Source organism: Theropithecus gelada, chromosome 7a (genome assembly GCF_003255815.1).
Source record: "Theropithecus gelada isolate Dixy chromosome 7a, Tgel_1.0, whole genome shotgun sequence".
Taxonomy (NCBI): domain Eukaryota; kingdom Metazoa; phylum Chordata; class Mammalia; order Primates; family Cercopithecidae; genus Theropithecus; species Theropithecus gelada.
Window position 1 is genome coordinate 52,088,875 of NC_037674.1, and position 23,436 is coordinate 52,112,310.

The following is a 23,436-nucleotide window of genomic DNA, read 5'->3' on the forward strand; positions in this document are numbered from 1 at the left end:
AAAAAAAAAAAATCTAAAAAGAAACTGTATCAATAGGGCAATTTTTAACTAAATTATGGATCGTTCGCACCATGGAATATATTATATAGCCACTAATTAAAGAATGAATTAGAGTTTTACTACCTCACTTGGGAGAGGGGGATTTCTACAAGATACTGTCGAATGGAAGAAGCAAAAAGCAGAAAATTGTGAATAATATATATTAAAAATATATAATGAACTATTTTTGTACATAATTATATAAGCACAAAGAAAAGTAAGGAAAGATAGGCTGGGTGCGGTGGCTCATGCCTGTAATCCCAGCACTGTAGGAGGCTGAGACAGGTGGATCACTTGAGGTCAGGAGTTGGAAACCAGCCTGGGCAACATGGCGAAACCCCATCTCTACTAAAAATTAGCTGGGCATGGTGGCGTGCCCCTGTTGTCCCAGCTACTCAGGAGGCTGAGGCAGGAGAATTGTTTGAATCTGAGAGGCGAAGGCTGCAGTGAGCCAAGATCATGCCACTGCACTCCAGCCTGGGTGACAGAGCAAGACTGTCTCAAAGAAAGAAAAATAAGCAAAGATATACACTGATTAACATTGGTATGTGTTTTTGCATGCGTATGTATATTGAGGGAGTACAACATGAGGCAGGTAACGTGGGGAAGCAGGAAAAAAAGAAAAACAGATTCCACTAAAACATGAATTTCATGATAATTTATATAAAGCTGTATATATGCATGTGTGTATATATCTGAAAAAGGAAATTAGAAAATATATAAATCTTCCCTAATTGGAAAGGATGTCCATATATATTACTGAGTGATAAAAGCAAATTGCAGGGTTGATTTTATTTTGTTAAACACAAACCCACAAATATCAGCCTATAAATAAGAGTATATGCTTGCCTAATTCTGAGCAAGGATTTCTGTGCCTGGGTATTGACATAGGGACCTCAAGTGAGGATGGAACAAGGAAGGTGAAAGGTTAAGATGGAAGCTGCAGAGAGGTTTAACTTTTATGTATTTATATATATATATATACACACATATAATACAAAGATATATATATATATATCAATATATGCAATATGAAATGTGTTATTTTATGTGTTGCAGTGGACAATTGTCTATAATGTATCAGTGCTCTATTGACACAATAATCTCACATAACAAACCATCCTAAAAACTTGGTGGGCTTAACAAAACAAGCCTTTCGTGTTTTGTTTTGTTTTTTTGTTGTTGTTATTTCTTTGAGATGGAGTCTCACTCTGTCACGCAGGCTGGAGTGCAGTGGTACGATCTCAGCGCACTGCAACCTCTGCCTCCCAGGTGCAAGTGATTCTCCTGCCTCAGCCTCCTGAGTAGCTGGGACTACAGGCATGCACCGCCATGCCCAGCTAATTTTTGTATTTTTAATAGAGATGGGTTTTCACCATGTTGGTCAGGCTGGTCTCAAACTCCTAACCTTAAGTGGTCCGCCTGCCTCGGCCTCCCAAAGTGCTGGGATTACAGGCATGAGCCACCACACCCGGCCAAAACAAACCTTTAACAGGTGGCTGAAGCAAGGAAGGAGATTGTGCCTGCCAGCGTGAGAAATCATTAGTTAATAGTTACAGAAGTTTACAGCTCTCAAAACACTCCTTGGTAGTCTTTCACTATTCTCACTTCTTTGATGTAAATGTCTATCTATGCATCTGTCTCTACCACTAGCCCATGAGTTTTTGAGTGCTGTGATCATGTCTCATTTATCTTGATAACCTCAATGTTTAGCATAGTTCCTGGAACACAGAAGGTGCTAATAAATGACTGAAGAATAAATTGAGAAACAAACCAAAAAGCCCTTTATTTAGATCATGAGTCTGTGGGTCAGTGATTTAGGCTAGGCACAGCTGGGTGGTTCTTCTGGTCTTGGCTGAGCCTCTCTCACACATACCTGGAGGGCAGCAGTTGGCTGGCCTTAGTTGGGGTGATTGGGGCAATGACCATGCTCCAGCAGGCCAGCGTGGGTATATGCTATCATGATGATGGGAAAGGTGCAAGAGAGGGCAGGCCCAATCGTGTGAGAGCTTTCATGTTTTCTTACAATCTACTTGGACAAAGCAAGGAGATTTGCTTGGTCAACCAAATGTCCAAGGCCAGCCATTGGGTAAAAGGGAAATGAAAAATTACATGACAAACGGGGCATTGATACAATGCAGGTAAAAAATGGGATCTATTTTTTTTTACAGTCTTACCATATGTAGTATGAAAAGTGTTGAAGAAAGAGGACTTTTTCCCTCCATTTACCAAAGAATAGTTACTTGCCTGGTGCCATGTAGTAGTCAATGGCAAAGTTAATTATATCTGGGTTCCTAACATATTTTAGTTAATAGCATGTAAAGCAAAAGATTCATTTGGAAATTTGCAAAGTGTTTGAAACGTGGCATTTATACTTACGATTTGCTTGATTGAGGGGAGGGTTAGAGATACTGGGGCAGCCACTGCAGCCCTAGCTCATTGGTGGTGGTTCTCAAAATCATAGATATTTGAGTTCCCCAGAAACTGCAGAATTCTGGAGGGAAAATGACAATAGGCTGGGGCTGAGGATTGCTTGCTAGGTGGCGTTCTTTTCAGCCTAGCCCAGCCAGGGGCAAGAAGCCAGTGGATCCTTTGTCTCAGTGGGGTCGCTTACAGAAGTGTTTGTTAGGGAAGCTCAAAAGTGGAAAAAAGATATTGAGGGGAAGGGAAGAATTACGATAATTGTCCTTTTGGCTTTCTTAAAAGAGTAACTGAGGCCGGGCACGGTGGCTCACGCCTGTAATCCCAGCACTTTGGGAGGCTGAGGGGGGAGCGGATCACCTGAGGTCGGGGGTTCGAGATCAGCCTGACCAACATGGAGAAACCCCATCTCTACTAAAAATACAAAATTAGCCAGGCGTGGTGGTGCATTCCTGTAATCCCAGCTACTCGGGAGGCTGAGGCAGGAGAATCGCTTGAACCCGGGAGGCAGAGGTTGCAGTGAGCTGAGATTGTGCCATTGCACTCCAGCCTGGGCAACAAGAGCAAAACTCCGTCTCAAAAAGATAATAATAATAATAACTGAGTAATGATGGATGATTTGATTTTGTGTAATCTTGTTTTGTGTTTCCCATGCTGCATGAGACCATTAGTAATTGATAGACTACGTCACTAAGTAAGTGAAAAAGAGGAAACCATAGAAAGTTAAAGGGGTCCACGAGAGACCTTGGCTCACCTAGAGATGAAAGCCACTGTGGGCTCTCTGCCCATTCATTTAGCAGATTTGCAGCTAATAATTTTGCAATAGTCTGGAGATTGGAGTGGGAGAATGCTCAGGTGTGTTTGATTTTCTTCATTTTAGCTCCTTGTTAATGGAGTAAAATATTAGGCGGTCAAGGTAACAACAAGGATGACCAGCATCTGTTGTACAGAAACCTTTCTCATCAAGCACAAGAAATACAACCTTCTCCTCCTGGGGGTGTGGAACATGATGTCCATGAAACATGCCAGAGCTCAGTGGCTTCTCCCTAGGAGCGGCTTCTAAAGCAGCCTTTATGATGTCAGAACTGAACCTCACGTGCATGCAATGCTTTCTCCACGTAAAAGAACCCCAAGGTTTTGTGAGAGCACATGCTGCCAGCCACTCACCAACATTTGGCCAGTCTTGTTTAGAGACTCAGAAAGCTTATCTCAGCTGAGCCTCAGAACCACATCAGAAGTGTCCAAACCTGGTCTGGCATACAATTAGTTACCTATGCTATAGTCCCTCCGTGCTGCTTCTTTGCTAAGACAACCGAGATTATGTTTATGGAAACAATATGCCTATCCCCAAGGGATGAACCTTTTTTTTTTTTTTTTGAGACGAAGTCTTGCTCTGTTGCCCAGGCTGGAGTGTAGTGGCGTGATCTTGGCTCACTGCCACTGCAACCTCCGCCTTCTGGTTTCAAGCGAGTCTCCTGTCTCAGCCTCCCAAGTAGCTGGGATTACAGATGCATGCCATCATGCCTAATTTTTGTATTTTTAGTAGAGAGGGGTTTCACCATGTCGGCTAGGCTGGTCTCAAACTCCTAACCTCAGGTGATCTGCCCACCTCAGTGTCCCAAAGTGCTGGAATTACAGGCGTGAGCCACTGTGTCCAGCCCCAAGGGATGAATCTTGACTGAACTAGGCTCATATAGCACCCCTAACCCCCTTGGCCAGCTGTCTATTGGCCCAGGCTCCTTTGCAGCCCTGTCCTAGCTCTGCCCAGGGAGACATCAGGAAATGTGTCTGGAGAGCTTAGAAAGATGCCTCCTGAATAAAAGATCAAAGCCTTGTAAGGAGAAAGCCTTTGATTCTTTCTTCTTGTTTGGGAGTTGGTGTGAGGATGTGCAAGCTGGAGCTGCAGCAGCCATTCTGCAACCACAGGGAAACAAGCATAAGAAATCCATTACATACAAGATAGGGGCATGGAAGGATGAGAAGAGCCTGGGTTCTCTGTACACTGAAAACTAGAAAACATTGTTGAAAGAAATTGTAGCATGCACAAATAAGTAGAACGATATCCTATGTTCATAGATTGGAATAATTCATATTATTGAAATGTCCATACTGCCCAAAGCAATCTATAGGTTCAATAGAATTCCTATCAAAATTCCAACAGTGAGTTGGGTGCAGTGTCTTGAACCTGTAATCCAAGCTATTTGGGAGTCTTAGGCAGGAGAATTGCTTGAGCCCAGGGGTTCCAGACCAGCCTAGGCAACATAGCAAGACCCCCAACTCTAAAAAAAAATTCAAAATTATCCAAGCATAATAGTGCATGCCTGTTGTCCCAGCCCCTCTGAAGGCTGAGGTAGAAGGATCACTTGAGCCCAGGTGTTTCAGGCTACAGTGAGCTATGATTGTGCTGCTGTACTCCAGCCTTGATGATGGAGTGAGACTCTCTCTAAACAAACAAAAATTCCAATGGCGCTTTTCACAGAAAAAAAAATTCCTAAAATTTGTATGGAACCAGAAAAGACCCCAGATAGCTAAAGCAATTTTGAGGAAGAAGAAAAAAAGCCAGAGGCATCACACTTTCTGATTTAAGCTATATTACAAAGCTATGGTAGTCAAAACCACATGGTCCTGGCATAAAAACAGGCTGACCAATGGAATAGAACAAAGAGCCCAGAAATAAACCCATGCCTTTGTAATCAACTAATTTTGCACCAAAGTGCCAAAAATACACGATGGGAAAAGGATAGTCTCTTTAATAGAAAAACTGGGAAAACTGGATATTCACATTAAAAAATTAAACTGAATGCTTATCTTGCACCATACATAAAAATCAAAACCCCTATAGGAAAATATATGGCGAAAGCTTCTTGACATTGGTCTCAGCAATGATATTTTGGAGCCAAAACCTCAGGCAACAAAAGCAAAAATAAACAAGCAGAAATGACATCAAATAAAAAGTGTCTGCACATCAAAGGAAACAACAAAATGAAAAGGCAACCTACAGAATGGGAGGAAATATGTTTTAGCAATATATCTGATAAGGAGTTATCAGATAAGGAGTTCAAATCCAATAGATATAAGAAACCCATACAACTCAATATATAATATATAAGGAACCCATACAACTCAATATATAATATATGAGGAACCCATACAACTCAGTATATAATATAGAAGGAACCCATACAACTCAGTATGTAATATAGAAGGAACCCATACAACTCAATATATAATACATAAGGAACCCATACAACTCAATAGCCCTGTTAAAAAAAAAAAAATGGGGCTGGGCATGGCGGCTCACGCCTGTAATCCCAGCACTCTGGGAGGCCCAGGTGGGCAGATCACCTGAGGTCGGGAGTTCAAGACCAGCCTGGCCAACATGGTGAAACCCTGTCTCTACTAAAAATACAAAAATTAACCAGGCCTGGTGGCGTGCGCCTGTAATCCCAGCTACCCAGGAGGCTGAGGCAGGAGAATTGCTGGAACCCAGGAGGCAGAGGCTGCAGTGAGCCGAGATCGCACCACTGCACTCCAGCCTGGGTGACAGAACCAGACTCCATCTAAAAAAAAAAAAAAAGCGGGGGGTGGGGGCAGGTGGCAAAGGTCCTGAATAAATATTTCTCCAGAGGAGAAATGGCCAACAGGTTTATGAAAGGTGCTCAACATCACCAATCATCAGGGAAATGCAAATCCAAACCACAATGAGATATCACATCACACCTGTTAGGATGACTAGTATAAAAAAGTCAAAAGAGTTGGCAAAGATGTGGAAAAAAGAGAACCTTGTATATTGTGGTAGGAATGTAAATTGGTACAGCCAGTGTGGAAAACAGTATGGATACTCCTCAAAAAACTCAAAATAGAACTACCATATGATCTAGGAATCCCACTGCTGAGTATATATTCAAAGGAAAGGAAATCACTATCTTGAAGAGATATCTGCACTCATGTTTATTGCAGCACTATTCACAATATCCCAGATTTGGAAGCAACCTAAGTGTCCATCAACAGATGAATATGTGTGTGTGTGTGTATAGATATGTATGTGTATATATATGTGCATATATATATAGATAGTGGAATAGTATTCAGCCTTTAAAAGAGCTCAATAATTTTGCCACTTGCAACAAGATGGATGAACCTCGAGAATATTATGCTAAGTAAGCCAGTCACAGAAAGACACTGCACGATCTCACTTATATGTAGAACCTTTTTTTTTTTTTTTTTTTTTTTTTTTTTGAGACGGAGTCTCACTCTGTCGCCCAGGCTGGAGTGCAGTGGCACGATCTTGGATCACTGCAACCTCTGCCTCCCGAGTTCAAGCAATTCTCCTGCCTCAGCCTCCCGAGTAGCTAGGATTACAGGTACCCACCACGCCCGGCTAATTTTTGTATTTTTAGTACAGATGGGGTTTCACCATGTTGGCTAGGCTGGTCTCGGCCTCCTGATGTCAGGTAGTCCGACTTCCTCGGCCTTCCAAAGTGCTGGGATTATAGGCATGAGCCACTGCACCCAGCCTATATGTAGAATCATTTTTTTTTTGTTTGTTTTTTTAAAGTTGAACTCGCCGGGCACGGTGGCTCACACCTGTAATCCCAGCAGTTTGGGAGGCTGAGACGGGCAGATCACAAGGTCAGGAGATCGAGACCATCCTGGCTAACACGGTGAAATCCCGTCTCTACTAAAAATACAAAAAATTAGCCGGGCGCAGTGGCTGGCGCCTGTAGTCCCAGCTACTGGGGAGGCTGAGGCAGGAGAATGGTGTGAACCTGGAAGGTGGAGCTTGTAGTGAAGCGAGATCTGGCCACTGCACTCCAGCCTGGGCGACAGAGCGAGACTCCGTCTCAAAAAAAAAAAAAAAAAAGTTGAACTCATAGTAATAAGAGAGTAGAATGATAGTTACCGGGGGTTGCAGGGGTGGGTGGTGAGGGAGAAGAGGAGATATTGGTCAAAGGGTACAAATCTTCAGTTATAAAATGAATACATGCTGGAGACCTAAGGTATTAGGTCTGTGACTAATAATGATTAATAATAACCACCAGAGTGACTAATAGTGGTCAATAACAACATATTTTATGCTTAAATTTGCTGAGAGGAAATCTCAAGTATTCTCATTACTACCAAACAAAAAAGATAATTATATGATGTGATCGATATGTTAATTACCTTGATTGTGGTAATCATTTCACAATGTATACATATATCAAAATGTTACAGTTTATGTCTTAAATATATAGAATTTTATTTGTCAGTGATACCTCAGCTATGTGGGGGGGGGGGAAAGAGCCTGGGTGCCCCTTCTCCAGTTCTGGAATCATCTACCTCTAGTCCTTTTTATTTTATTTTATTTTTAAATTTAAGACAATGCCGTGATCTGTTGCCCAGGCTGGAGTGCAGTGGCTCAATCATAGCTCACTGCAGCCTCAAACTCCTCATCTCAAGTAGTTCTCCCACTTGAACCTCCAGAGCAGCTGACACTATAGGTGCAAGCCACCACACCTAGCTAATTTTTGTATTTTTAGTAGAGATGAGATTTACCATGTTGGCCAAGCTGGCCTCTAACTCCTGATCTCAAGTGATTCACCCACCTCGGCCTCCCAAAGTGCTGGGATAACAGGCACGAGCCACCACACCTGGCCTGAAGTCTTCACTGCCTAAGTCACTACCAGGTATTCTGTTGTTTGCAAGCAAAAGTATTTCTAACTGATATACCCTATCTCTGGTTCTTCAGCTTGGTCAGCATAGCTTCTGCTAATTCCAACACAGTAGCTTTGCAACCAGTTAACTTCATCTGCAAAATAGGGATAAAAATAACTACCTTGAGCAAACTTTCTGATTCACTAGATCAGAGTGTGGTCAGTGGGTCAGCAGATGAGTATCCTCTGGGAATTTGTTAGAAATGTACATTTTCGAACACTCCAGACATACTAAATTAGAAATTTCGTGGGCAGAGCCAGTAGGCTGGTTTTTAATAAGCCCTTCAGGTCATATTCTGGTACATGAGAAGGTTTGAGAACCACTGATACAGAGGGTCAAGTGGAATGGTTGCATGTCAGAAACACCTGGGGAACTTAAACAGGGTCTCAAACTTTACCTGCAGAGTTCTGATTTAGCATTTCTGCAGTGCACCTATGAGTTTCTGTTTCCCCAAAGATCCCCAGGTGATTCAGAGTAAAACCAGGCATGGGAAACACTGAAATGGGTATGAAAGCAGGTCATGTGTGCCATGGGGCCGTCACTCAAGTAAGAGGTGATGAACAGACTTGGGGGTCTCTGGGACAGGTGAGTGGAATTCTGGCTTTTTTCAGGGGACTGACTACTTGATCTAAGTGGCCTTTTTCAGCCCTAAAATTCCAAGGATGTTAGCTTAGGAAGGTTGAACTTGGCAGATCTCACTGGAACACATATATGGGTAAATACATAGACTCATGACCAACAAGTGGAAGAGACTGGAATTTGACTAAAGTCTTAAAAGCAGCCTTCCCACCCACCCAGTAAATCCAAAACAGGTTTTATTTTCTACTTTTACCAGGTTTATGAAACAGCAGGTTGGCACTTTGGATGTTCATTTTTAGAGTGCTAGACTATGCCTGCTTCATGCTAGGCTTGTGTTTTGAGGGTTATTTTGTTTGGGAAATATTATTTTTAAATAACAAACAGGCTTAGCATTCCCATCGTCATAGGGAATTTTGCCTTCTAAAATGTGCTGCTTGTTATGGATTAAAACCTCCAGCTGAAGCCACCTGCTCATTGTCCATCTAAATATGATTTTATCTTCTTTTCCTCCCTCAACTTTGCCCTTGTACCGTTGAGGCCAATCGTTTCTTACCCTCTCCCACATCTCCTTTCCAGGAAAGTGCTGCCGCTTTTTCAGGGAATCTGCTCCTTCACTCAGCCCCTGCTGAGTGAATGAATGAATCCCTGGAGCTGCTTAAACAACCATAAGCACCTCGTTGATCATTTTGGAAGATACCAAGATGCTAATTTATTATTTTGAGAACAAATAAAGGGGAGAAAGTTAAGCATTTTCCTTCTTTCCTTATATAAACCTTACCTTAGGCTAATCAAATAACTGAGGAGGGAAAGTCTGTCTGAATAGAAGCTGACCAATGAAAAAAAGGACAATAAAATTAAAATATCACCATTTTGCAAACCTTAATGAATTAATTGATCTAGGAAGCAATTATCAATGGCTGTTAGTATCATAAAAAGAGGGACAAGAAGACAGTATGTGTCTCCTATTGAAGTTATGGTACCACCTATGAAATCTTGCAAAAAAAATTGAAGCTGAATCTGATTAAAGTCTATAAACTAATTAAAATTTATAGGAAATATAGGGGACAGAGGAACATGTTAGAAAAATGCTAAGGAGGCTGGGCGCAGTGGCTCATACCTGTAATCCCAGCACTTTGGGAGGCCGAGGCGGGCAGATCACCTGAGGTAGGGAGTTCGAGACTAGCCTGGCCAACATGGAGAAACCCCATCTCTACTACAAATACAAAATTAGCCGGGTGTTGTGGCGCCTGCCTGTAATCCCAGCTACCCGGGAGGCTAAGGCAGAAGAATAACTTGAACCTGGGAGGTGGAGGTTGCAGTGAGCTGAGATCACACCATTACACTCCAGCCTGGGCAACAAGAGCGAAACTTTGTCTCAAATAAAAAAGAAAAAAGAAAAAAAACTGCTAAGGAAATACAATCACCATAATCCAGTCTGTGGGTAACATTATGAGACAAATGACCCAGTTTTTCCAATTAATTGCAAGGGAAAAAATGAGGTAGAGAAAGGGGAAACCTGTAGATTTAATGAGACCCAAGAGTCATATTAATCATAATGTGTGGCCTGTTTGGCTCCTGATTCAACAAACCTTAAAAAAAATATACAGGACAAATGGGGGAAATGTGAACAATGTCCGGATGTTTAATAATATAAAGAAAATACTGGCCAGGCATGGTGACTCACTCCGGTAATCCTAGCACTTTGGGAGGCCAAGGCGGGAAGATTGCTTGAGCCTAGGAGTTTGAGACCAGCCTGGGCAACATACTGAGACCTCCTCTCTACAAAAAATACAAAAATTAGCCGGGTGTGGTGGCTTGTGCTTTTCAGCTACTCTGGAGGCTGATGTGGGGGATCACTTTTAGCCCAGGAGTTCGAGGCTGTAGTGAGTTACCATTGTACCACTGCACTCCAGTCTGGGCAACAGAGTGAGACCCTGTCTCCAAAAAAAAAAAAAAAAAAGCCAGATGCAGTGGCTCACGCCTGTAATTCCAGCACTTTCGGAGGCCGAGGTGGTTGGATCACTTAAGGTCAGGAGTTTAAGACCAGCCTGGCCAACATGGCGAAACCCCGTCTCTACTAATAATATTAAAAAAATTAGCTGGGCGTGGCAGCACACGCCTGTAATCCCAGCTACTTGGGAAGCTGAGGCACAAGAATTGCTTGACCCAGGAGGTAGGGGTTGCACTGAGCTGAGATTGTGCCAGCGCACTCTAGCCTGGGTGACAGAGTGAAACTGTGTCTCAAAAAAAAAAAAAAAAGAGAAAAGAAAAGATTGTTGACTTGGGGATGATGAGAGCTTTGTGATTATTTCTTTTAAAAGGAATCCTTCTCATCGTTACCCTTAGAACTACATATGCAATACAGGTGAATGAAATGGCATCTAGGATTTATTCCAAAGCAGTTGTAAGCAGTGGAGACAGGCAGGGATACAGAAAAAAGACTGCCTGTGAGCTGATAACATTGACGTTGGGTGGTGGGGAACTAGAGGTCCATGATACAATTCTCTACAATTGTATATATTTGAAATTTTCCTTCCTAAAAAGTTACTTCCTTCCTAAAAAGTTTATTTATTTATTTATTGAGACGGAGTCCCGCTCAGTCGCCCAGGCTGGAGTGCAGTGGCACGATCTCAGCTCACTGCAAGCTCCGCCTCCCAGGTTTTTGCCGTTCTCCTGCCTCAGCCTCCCGAGTAGCTGGGACTACAGGCACCCACCACCACGCCCAGCTAATTTTTTGTATTTTTAGTAGAGACGGGGTTTCACCGTGTTGGCCAGGATGGTCTCGATCTCCTGACCTCGTGATCCACCCACCTCAGCCTCCCAAAGTGCTAGGATTACAGGCATGAGCAACCGCGCCCGGCCAAAAGTTAAATTAAAAAAAATTTTTTCAAAATCTGCATTTCTTTTTTGTATGTTTTATATTGGCTATATTAATGTGGTCATTAATGTTTATTATTCATAAATAAAGATTTGTGAATTTTTACTTGTTCTTCACTACTAGAAATGTGCAAAAAGTTTGGAGTTTTGTATTTTTTAAATTTGCCTGCCCAGAGAGACAGGAAGGTCCATGAAAGTAATGACCTTCCCATTATATTCCCCACAGAGCTAATACCTTGTGTAGCATGTAAAATACTAATCTGGGGCCAGGCATGGTGGCTCACGCCTGTAATCCTAGCACTTTGTGAGGCTGAGGTGGGTGGGTTACCTGAGGTCAGGAGTTCGAGACCAGCCTGGCCAACGTGGTGAAACCTAAAAATACAAAAATTAGCTGGGCATGGTGGCAGGCACCTGTAATCCCAGCTACTTGGGAGGCTGAGGCAGGAGAATTGCATGAACCCGGGAGGTGGAGGTTGCAGGGAGCTGAGATCACACCACTGCTCACTGCTCTCCAGCCTGGGTAACAAGAGCAAAACTCTGTCTCAAAAACAAAACCAAACCAAAAAACCTCATTTGGGAATACAGCTTGTTGTTAAAACACCATTCTGGAAAGAAGGATTGCTCATCTGGCTTCCCATTTATGGATATCTCAATCCTGACTTCATTGTCAGTTGAGTTTAGACACTCTATGTGATCAGTCTTAGTACTCAGAAGACTTTATTAACTTGAAGTTTTATAAAGAGAACATAAAAAGATTGAGACTGATTAAATCTATGTTATGGAATTTTATAAGACTCAGTATAAAATGGATTTCATATCCCAAATACTATAGAAGACAGTTCTGTTTTTTCATGCTTAGACCCTCCTTACTAAGAAATACTAAGGGAAGGTGAAGCTCTAAGTAAGATGTGGTTACAAAACATCTGTCCATTTCTCCTTAGTGTTGGCTCTGAGCGTTTGTCCCTTGTTTCCACTGCCCCACAAACATCTGGTGTGGATATGGTTGATGGCTTCCTCTTTGGAGGCCCTTCTGCTTTTAGAGAGCTCTCTATCTCTGTTAATTCCAACTGCTCTAAGTTCAGACTTCCCCAGGATTTCCTTAAGTTTCTTTAACTTGAGCACTCTCTTTTCTTAATTACACATTGCTTAAAGGAACTTCCTTGCTCCTTTAAGAACCTGGGTTCTGAGTTATTTTGTCTGTGTATCTTCTGCTGGGCTGCCCTGTCTCCCAGAAGACTTCTAGATGGAACTGTAGCACTGGTTGATAGAAAAGTATATGCTGTTTACCAATCCAATTTTTTTTCTTTTTTTTTTTTTGAGACGGAATCTCGCTCTGTCGCCCAGGCTGGAGTGCAGTGGCATGATCTCAGCTCACTGCAAGCTCCGCCTCCCAGGTTCCTGCAATTCTCTTGCCTCAGCCTCTCCAGTAGCTGGGACTACAGGCATCCACCGCCACACCTGGCTAATTTTTTGTATTTTTAGTAGAGACGGGGTTTTACCATGTTAGGCAGGATGGTCTCGATCTCCTGACCTTGTGATCACCCGCCTCGGCCTCCCAAAGTGCTGGGATTACAGACATGAGCCACCCACTGCACCTGGCCTACTCATCCAATTTTTAAGAGGAAATACTATATTCAGCCATCTAAATGTGTTGGAATATACTCAGGTTCAACAGACTATGCCCTTTTAATTTATTTAAAAAAAAAAAATTATTATGGGCAGGGCACAGTGGCTCAGCCTGTAATCCCAGCACTTTGGGAGGCCAAGGTGGGCAGATCACTTGAGGTCAGGAGTATGAGAGCAGCCTGGCCAACATGGCAAAACCCTGTCTTTACTAAAAATACAAAAATAGCTGGGTGTGGTGGCACATGCCTGTAGTCCCAGCTACTTAGGAGGCTGAGGCATGAGAATCACTTTAACCCAGGAGGTGGAGGTTGCAGTGAGCCAAACTTGTGCCACTGCGCTCCAGCCTGGGAGACAGAGCAAGACTCTGTCTCTCAGATAATGATAATAATAATTATTATTATAACTGGCCAGACACAGTGGCTCACGCCTGTAATCCCAGCACTTTGGGAGGCTGAGGTGGGTTGATCACTTGAGCTCAGGAGTTTGAGACCAGCCTGGGCAATACAGCAAAACCCCGACTCTACCAAAAGTCCAAAAAATTAGCTGAGTGTGGTAGTATGTGCCTGTAGCCCCAGCTGAGGCTGAGGTAGAGGGTCACTTGAGCCCAGGAGGTCAAGGCTGCAGTGAGCCAAGATCACACCACTGCACTCCAACCTGGTGACGGAGTGAGACCCTGTCTAAACATAAATAAATGAATAAATTAAGCTGGGCACGGTGACTCACCCCTGTAATCCCAGCACTTTGGGAGGCCGAGGTGGGCGGATCACCTGAGGTCAGTAATTCGAGACCAGCCTGACCAACATGGAGAAACCCCGTTTCTACTAAAAATACAAAAAAAATTAGCTGGATGTGGTGGTGCATCCCTGTAACCTCAGTTACTTCTGGAGGCTGAGGCAGGAGAATCGCTTTAACCCAGAAGGCAAGGTTGCAGTGAGCCGATATCGCACCATTGCACTCCAGCCTAGGCGACAAGAGTGAAATTCCATCTCAAAAAAATAAATAAATAAAATAAATAAATAATAATAATGAAATCCAACACTTATATAGTACTTACTAAGTGTCAGGCACTATGCTAGTGTCTTACAGGCATGACCTCATGTAGTTAGTTCTGTTATTATCCCTATTTTTCAGGTGGGGAAACTGAGGATGGGGTGTAAGTAGCTCACTCCAGGTCACAGAGCTGGTAAGTGGGAGTGAGGCTCTGACTGTGGCAGCCCAGCTCCAGGGTCTATTCTTTCTGCTCTCGGAATGAGCTGAGAGGAGAAGAGAAAAGCCTGCATGAAAAGACAGAACTACCGGAAGGGAAAGGGAAGTGGGAGAAAAAACACATGGAAAACATTTGAGATTTTTTAGACAAACCTTATTTTGAAGCCTCTCAAAGCTGCAGTATAAAGGGACACTGTTTTGGGGAGCACAGCCGTTTAGTGGGAAGAACTGTGGATAAGAAGTCAGAGAACCTGGGCACTAACCTGGCTCTTCTACCATCTCTGTGACACAAAAAAGTCATTTTGTCACTCTGGCCTTGTTTCCTCATCTAAAAAAGAGAAATTATGCTTATTATTACCCTTCCATAGGGTAATTGTAAGAATCTATTCAACATTACTTTGAAGAAAAGTGCTAGATGGAAGAAAGTTCTAAGGACTCCCATTTTTAGATGAGCTTAGGAGGACTTTGGTTTGGCATCTGAAGGTAATAAGTTCCTATTTTTGTTTTCAGGGCACTATATTTGTATGTGTCTTGTAGAACCCACGCTTGGAAATGCTGACAGCAGGCTTCAGGACAGCTGAGCCCCACTAAACACCAAGAAAACCCATGGCTCTGGCTGCATCTTTCAACATGACCAATCCACAGTAAGTAATGCTGGGATCTGCTCTCTGGATCCAGAACTGTGGCTATAAATCTCCCAGAAGATGAAGATCTTCTAATTTAGGCAACCACTATGTACATTTCCTTTAGCAGGAGGCCACAGAAAATGGAGAAACCTTTCAAAAGCAAGACTCAAGACAAGATTAGGAAGCTCTGAAGGTGAATTAACAAAATGGGAATTGCAAGGAAATTTAGAAATCTAAGAGGGTTTCTAAAACCAGGCTTTATGAAACCTGGGGCAGAATTCTTAAGGGAGAATTGCTTTCAGTTCCCAAAACCTGAGATGCCATATGAACCAACCACTTAATCTTACCAAGCACCTGCAAGGTGGTCACTTATTTTGTGTTTTGCAAGTGGTTGGTATGAATACTAAGATGAAAACAGCACTCCTATTACACTGCACTGTCCTGGCCTATTTAGATACGGGCCTGACTGCTCTGTCATCTGGAGTATGAATCTGTTATCTATTGACACAGTAATGCTGTGTACAACCAACCATAGAACCTTAGTAGAATACAACAAAAAATGTTTATTGCTCACATGTCTGGGGTACTCAGCTAGACAGTTCCTCTGATCTTGGCTGGGATGACTTTTAAATGTGGGTCATAGCTGGCTGTCAGCTGATCTAGAGGAGGCTGGACTCTGTTCCATGTCTCTCATCCTCCAGTAGGCTAGGCTGCTCACCCTCTCATGGGTGATGTTGGAGGTACAAGAGCACCGGCGGAAATTCACAGAGCCTTTTCATGCCTCTGCTGGTGTCTAACTTGGCTCTTCTACCATCTAACATCCTGTTGGCAAAAACGAGTCACATGGCTGAATGCTGAATTAAGGGTTAGAAAAATACATTCTTTCTTTTGATGGAAAGAGCTGTGGAGTTATATGCCAAAGGGCATGGGCTCAAGGAGAGGTAATGAATGGAACCATTAATACATTTTGTCTACCCTACCATTCTTTGTATCTAAGGAAAGGGTATAGGCTAAATATAGCCTATACACTGTGGGACCTTCACTTCACCAGAAGAGGCCTTGTCTCTCTGCTGAGATGACCACCACATGGCCAGAGATGGTGCCAGGCCACTGTGACCACTGATGGGAGGGGAACGTGAGACAGAAATGTTGGAAAGGCAGAAATAGTTTGTTCGCACTTCTCAGAGCCATATCCTGTTAATTTCTCTCCATGAACACCTTATTAATCAGAAAGTTCTCTCTGTTTAGTTCAGCCATCCATAGTTTCCTTGAGTCGTCCAGAAGAAAAGAGAGAACAAATTCAACCCGGCATCTGCTTTTTGGGAAACATCTAGGGGAGCTGGGATTCCCCCCATACACACCCACGCTTTTATATAAATTGTTGAGAAACATTGAAACCTCATATTCTATGACTGTTTCGTTTAAAGATCTTGAGTCATTTTGTAAATGTCATGCAATGATGAGTACTATTATCTGTGCTTGACAAGTAGCAAAAAGCAAAGGTTTAAATAAGGCCTACAAATAAGAATCGGGCATTAGAAATTACTTGGTGAATTCAGGTGGTCTAGGCAGCCAGTCTGTGGCATTCAAATAAGAATCTCACTTTCCCCTTAATTATCGGATAATCCAAGCAAAAGAGAAGTACGTAGATTAATCTCTGAACTTACTAGATAACTGCAGCTGTGTTTTGTTTTTGTTTTTCTTTTGAGACAGAGTTTCACTCTTGTTGCCCAGGTTGGAGTGCAATGGCCCAATCTCAGCTCACTGCAACCTCCACCTCCCGGGTTCAAGCGATTCTCCTGCCTCAGACTCCCAATTAGCTGGGATTACAGGCATGCGCCACCACATCCAGCTAATTTTGTGTATTTTTAGTAGAGACGGTTTCACCATGCTGGTCAGGCTGGTCTTGAACTCCTAACCTCAGGTGATCCACCTGCCTTGGCCTCCCAAAGTGCTGGGATTGCAGGCATGAGCCACCACGCCCGGCCTGCAGCTATGTATTGTTGGTTAGATTTCAATGGTTGTTGGAAAAGTTTAGAATTCAGAGCTCCCACACAAGTATAGGGACTTGTCACTCCAGAGCTCCTACAATCTTCTCCATATGTCTGTTATCCATGTCAGATCATAGAGTGAGAAGGAACAGCCCTTAGGAATATTCTATTTTACCTCCTCATGTTCTGATTGGAGAAACTGAGGTTCAGGAGGAGCCCTGCAGAAGTTGGCATTCAAGCCAGCACCAGAGCCCAAGAGCAGTTTACAGCAGACAGGGCTGCCATCTCAGTATTAAAACTGGGCCCTCATTATCCTGGGCACTGACCCTCAATGTTCCCTCCAATATTTAAATTTTACTCCTTGCCATTATACTATTGTTCCTTTCTAACTTTCATTGTTTGGACAAAGGCTCACTCTTGTGCCTACAGGATGAGATAGGGTCAAGGACATACTGGACAGACCAAAGATGGTGCCCCAGGAAGCTAAAGGAAAGTTTTCTAGTCCAGCATCTCTGGACAGGGTTGCTGTGGGTGTTTGGGCAGGACAGTTTTTAGTTGTTATTGACACATTGCAGAATGTGTAGCGTCCCCAGCCCTACTTAAATGTCAATAGCAACCACCTGTGGTCATGGTGGCAACTAAAAATACCTCCACAAATTGCCAAATACCCCCTGGTAGATTGGGAGGTGGTACTGCCCTGGCTGAGATGCCCGGGAATGCCACTGGAGTGGTCAGTTATTGGCAGTGCCCAAGGTGAGCCTGACAGTAACACAGGAAGAGACCCACAACCCCTCAGACATTGGATCAAGTGACTCCCATCCCCTATTCCCAACCTTAAGAAGAGACATATGGTAGGACCAGTTCAAGTAGGAAGGGAGTGGCTACCAGGGACAGCTGGAGCCTCCTGTCCTCACCACCCCAAGGCCCACTAGGTCTCTGCAAGTCTCCATGTAGGCTCCTCTATCACCACAGTACATCCAGTTGTGAACAGAAACCTGTTTTCTCTACTGTGGAATAGAGAATAGAAACATTTCAAAACACCTTTACAAAGAAACTCAGGAGACAACTTAAAAGAATATCTTACTCCCATATAGAGTCCAGTGACCCAGAGTCCTAAAAGTCTAAGCCATAGTTTTGCTGACTGGCAGTTATCCATCTGGGTCTTTACCTCCCCTTCATGAAGGACCCTGCCCCACTAAAGCTCATATTTTCAGGTCTGAGCACTTCCTCTTCCCATTCTCCCATTTTTCCCCAACCACTGAAAGAGATGGGACTGTTAGGGCCTCAGTCCAGTCCTCGGGTGGCCAAGAGGGAAGAGGGGCAACCTTAAGCTTCCTCAGCCCTGCACCAGCATAGCAGCATTCTCCTTCTTTTCCTTGAGGAATGGAAGAATTTTTTGGCCCTTGAAGATAACTCTTTCCCATTGTTCCTCCTCTCCAACCCAGACCTGCCATAGAAGGAGGAATTTCTGAAGTTGAGATCATCTCCCAACAAGTAGACGAAGAAACCAAGAGCATTGCTCCTGTGCAGCTGGTGAACTTTGCCTATCGGGACTTGCCTCTGGCTGCTGTCGATCTCTCCACGGCGGGCTCGCAGCTCCTGTCAAATCTGGACGAAGATTACCAAAGAGAAGGGTAGGTGCTGGGACCGTTGAGCTAGCTAAGAAGTCCCTGGGTTAGGCTGGGCGCAGTGCCTCACGCCTGTCATCCCAGCACTTTGGGAGGCCGAGGCAGGCAGATCACCTGAGGTCAGGAGTTTGAGACCAGCCTGGCCAACATGGTAAAACCCCATCTCTACTAAAAATACAAAAATTAGCTGAGCGTGGTGGCGCAGCCCTGTAATCCCAGCTACTCAGGAGGCTGAGGCAGGAGAATTGCTTGAACCCGAGAGGCGGAGGTTGCAGTGAGCTGAGATTGCACCATTGCACTCCAGCCTGGGCGACAAGAGTAAAACTCTTGTCTCAAAAAAATAAAAATAAATAAAAAATTTTAAACAGGCCCTGGGTTTATATGGATATCTTCCAAGCAGCAGCAGCCAAGATGAGAGGTGCTAACTAGTGAGACAGCAGAGGTTCACAGCAGACCACTCAGGCCCTTTTCCTACTCACACATTACTTCCTCAGAAAAAGGTAGTGGGCACAGAAAATACCTGCCAGACGACCTCTTAGGTGACCTCTTAGGAGAATCATAAAATTTATTTTAGGACTGAGGCACTCCTTCATGACCCATCCACTCCCCTCTTGGGAAGAAGGAGACCCACAGTGATTTAGGACTTGCCCGAGGTCACAGAGCCCATAAGGGATGGACTTGAGCTGCACTTTCTCTTTATGAAGCAGACTCTCACTAGGAAGCGACCAGGAAGAATGTACCCTGCATGCAGGAACGTGCTTAGGATGTAAGGGAATCTAGAGAATTCGGCTAGGAGCTCTGCAGACATTAGGGCACTCCCTTTCCAGGGAAGGCATGCAGAATATGCGGGTCTGCAATTCAAAAAGGTGGTCCTTACCTCTTCCTACTTAATTTGTCAATCAGCTTGGATGCCTTCATTTCCCAATTCACTTCTCATGAGCCTGGTCTGTCTTACAAACATACTTCCTGAAGGTGAGTGGTAGAGGGCAAGAGCTAGGTGGGGCAGGGGAGACACACCAGTTTGATGTCCTCATTTTCATGGGGCTTGGTGGCGTAGCTGAAGGCCAAAGAGGGGTAGGAACAGGTCCTAGGGTCACACAGCGGATCAAACTTCCGATTCTGACAAGGGCTTTCCCTAGCCTCACCCTGTGGCTCTTAGACACAGCATTGTAAATACTGACAGGACCTTAGGAGCCAGTTCTGGACTTTTCTTTCCTGGGTGCCGGTAAACACTTTGGAACATGCTGGCTGCTTTGAATACAAAAATGAAGGGTTGTCAGGTATTTTAGAAGCAAACGAGAAGCCTTAGCTAAAGCTAAATTTGTAGAGCTTGGATTCCCTGGGCTTGTTTCTGGAAGGAGCTTCCCACTTCCTGAGATAAACTGCCTAACAATGGTGAAACCACATACCTTTTTTTGCAGAAACTACACCCCAGTGGCTTTCTCTGAAAATGTAATTTTTCCAGGTATTGTGCATATTGTCATCAGGACACTGGGAAAAAAAGGATAGGCAAGCAGATTGGAGGCAGCTAAGGGACACCTGCAGTGGCAGCACTGTCCTGAGCTCTGTCAGGTCCTCACCATCTTGAAGGCCTGGCTAAAACCTGAGGCTCCTGGGCCAGGGCCAGCATCATGCACATGTGACCTGTGCAGTAGCACAGAGCCCCGTGCTTAGAAGGGCCCCAACACTTGACTAAATGCTCTGTGGCTGCTGTCTTGAAATTCTTAAGGAGCCCCACATTTTCACTGGGCTCTGCAAATGATGTAACTGGTGGGTCCTTCTCTGAGCACCCAGCAAGTCACTGCGTCACTGCTCTCTGGTGGTCAAAAGCAGTAGTGCAGCCTTCTAACACGCCCTAACTATTTCGGAGAATTCATTTCCTGCCCTGGCCTGAGCCTGTTAGGCCCTTTTCACGTGAAGAGTAGGATGGTATGGAGAGAAGTGGAGAAACCTCCAGGGATTCTGGTTCGGAGCAAAGCAGTGTCCACATGTGCCCCTGTGGGTGTTATGGCACCGCGGGTGGACCTTGCTATGGGTGTTCCCCCACCAGGTGTACCACACTGTGATGTACCCCTTTCAGGGGTCCTGCGCTGTGGTGTACCCCTTTCCAGGTGTCCCCTGTGCATCACTCCCTAGCCTGAACCCCAAGGCTGGCAGAGGCTTTGCCTTATCATTCAATTTGCCTCTAAATTGAGGCTTTGCAAGGTTTCTTTCCAAACAAACGAATCCAAATGAAGCGCCTGCAAGGCAGAGAGGCCCTTGATTTGATTTGAGTCTCCAGGTGTGCCCAGAAAAGCTGTTACCATTGGGTAAATAGGAAGCAGCCCCGGGAAAGGATTTGCCTCACTGCTGGAGCTCTCAGCTGGGGGCCCCGATTGGCAGCCAGAGGGCTTCCTGGAGGAAGGAAGCGCAGGCACAGGACCAAAGCCAGGGGAAACTGAAGCGAAGCAAAATCCCACTGCCAGGGAGGAACGACCTCTCTCCGCCAGGCCTCTTGGCTCTTGCTGCATATCCTGGGGTTTTCCCAAAATGTCCAACCTGGTCCTTTCTGGGGCAATGTAAAACAAAAGGAAGAGTCCTCATTTACAGCTCTGAGCTTGGTTTCAGTCTTGTCCAAAATGCCTCTTCCTACAAAGGCCAGTGTTATGTATAGGAATGAACCTTTTCTGTAGGGAATGAAGAGACCTCAGGGACTGCGGCAAAAAAGTGCTCCGTGGCCCCACTGCCCGCCTCCCAGTGCCCTTGAGCTCTGTGAGGTTTCAGGGCTTTTCAGTTTCCCTGAATCTGAGACTGTTAGAGCTGGAAGAGACCTAAACGCATCCATTCTAAACATTCTCAAAGACAGCAGGGCCCAGGGAGTACAAGGAGCTTGCCCAAGGTCACACAATGACAGAGACGGGGGCAGGGCATGCTAGTTCATGCCTGTAAGCCCAGCAATTTGGGAGGCTGAGGTGAAAGGATCACTTGAGCCCAGAAGTTCAAGACCAGCCTGTGCAACATGGCAAAACCCCATCTCTACAAAAACAAATTAGCCGGGCATGGTGGCACGCACCTGTCATCCTAGCTGCTCAGAGGCTGAGGTGGGAGGATCACTTGAGCCCAGAAGGTCGAGGCTTTAGTGAGCTATGATTGCTCCATTGCACTCTAGCCTGGGCAACAGAGTGAGACCCTGTCTCAACAACAACAAAAAATGACAGACACAGGAAGAGAGCCCAATCTGTATGCTCCTGATCCCTTGATCCTGGCTAGCAGCACTGGGCTTCCATTTCTCAGCCATCCCTTTCCAACATCACGGTGACTGTGGGTAACATGCATTGCCCATCTGATTCTGCTTCTAGCTACCCTGTCCAATGCCTTTAACTTCTCAGTTTACTTTTTTTTTTTTTTGAGACAAAGTCTTACTTTGTACCCCAGGCTGGAGTGTAGTGGCATAATCTTGGCTCACTGCAACCTCTGTCTCCCAGGTTTAAGTGATCCTCCCACCTCAGCCTCCTGAGTAGCTGGGATTACAGGCGTGTGCAACCATGCCCAACTAATTTTTTTTTTTTTTTTTTTTTTTTAGTAGAGACTGGGTTTCACCATGTTGCCCAGGCTGGTCTCAAACTCCTGACCTCAAGTGATCTGCCTACCTCTGCATCCCAAAGTACTGGGATTACAGGCGTGAGCCACAGTGCCTAGCCTCAGTATACTTTTGTTTTAAAGCATTTTTTTTAAAATGTGGTAAAATACATGTAACAAAATATACCATCTTAACCATTCCTAAGTGTAAGCATCAGTGGCATTAAGGACATCACACTGTTGGGTAGCTATAACCAGCATGCATCTGCAGAACTCTTCTTCTTGCAAAATAGAAACTCTATACCCAGTAAACAATAGCTCCCTGTTCCCCCACTCCTCCAGCTGCTGGAAACCACTACTCAACTTTCTGTCCCTTTGAATTTGACTACTCTAAGTGCCTCCTGTAAGTGAAATCATGCAGTATTTGTCCTTTTATAACTGGCTTATTTTGCTTAGCATAATGTCCACAAGGTTCATCCATGTTGTAGCATGTGTCAGAATTTCTTTCCTTTTTAAAACTGAATAATCGTCCACTGTGTGACTATACCACACTTTGCTTTTGCATTCATCTGTCAATGGACACACCCCACACTGGACTGTTTTTTCTCAAATGTGTCCATATTTTAGCTATTGTGAATAGTGCTGCTATGAACATGCCTGTACAAATATCTCTTCAAAACCCTGCTTTCAGGCCGGGTGCAGTGACTCACGCCTGTAATCCCAGCATTTTGGGAGGCCAAGGCAGGCGATCACTTGAGGTCAGCAGTTTGAGAGCAGCCTGGCCAACATGGCAAAACCCTGTCTCTACTAAAAATACAAAAATTAGCCAGGTGTGGTGGCGCACACCTGTAATCCCTGCTACTTGGGAGGCTGAGGCAAGAGAATCACTTGAACCTGGGAGGTGGAGGTTGGAGTGAGTTGAGATCACACCACCACTGTACTCCAGCCTGGGTGACAGAGCAAGACTCTGTCTCAAAATAATAATAATAATAATAATAAATAATACCCTGCTTTCAGTGCTTTTGGGTATATATCCAAAAGCGGGAATTGCTGACTCACACGGTAATTCTATTTTTGACTTTTCGAGGAACTGCCATACTGCTTTCTGCAGTGGCTGTTGCACCGTTTTACATTCCACCCAACAGTGCATGAGGGCTCTGATTTCTTTTTTTTTTTTTTTTTTTTTTT

General features: G+C 44.4%; 1 protein-coding gene across 1 annotated transcript in view; it reads left to right on the forward strand.

Annotated features, from left to right (window-relative positions):
- The window catches only part of TMEM266 (transmembrane protein 266), a 146,984-nt gene that overhangs the window by 60,840 nt on the left and 62,708 nt on the right, over positions 1 to 23,436 (forward strand). The window contains exons 2-3 of the mRNA XM_025389888.1: positions 14,956 to 15,089; positions 18,508 to 18,696. Coding sequence (XP_025245673.1) covers positions 15,052 to 15,089; positions 18,508 to 18,696 — 227 coding nt within the window. The 5' untranslated portion in view covers positions 14,956 to 15,051. The remainder of the gene's footprint in view (positions 1 to 14,955; positions 15,090 to 18,507; positions 18,697 to 23,436) is intronic.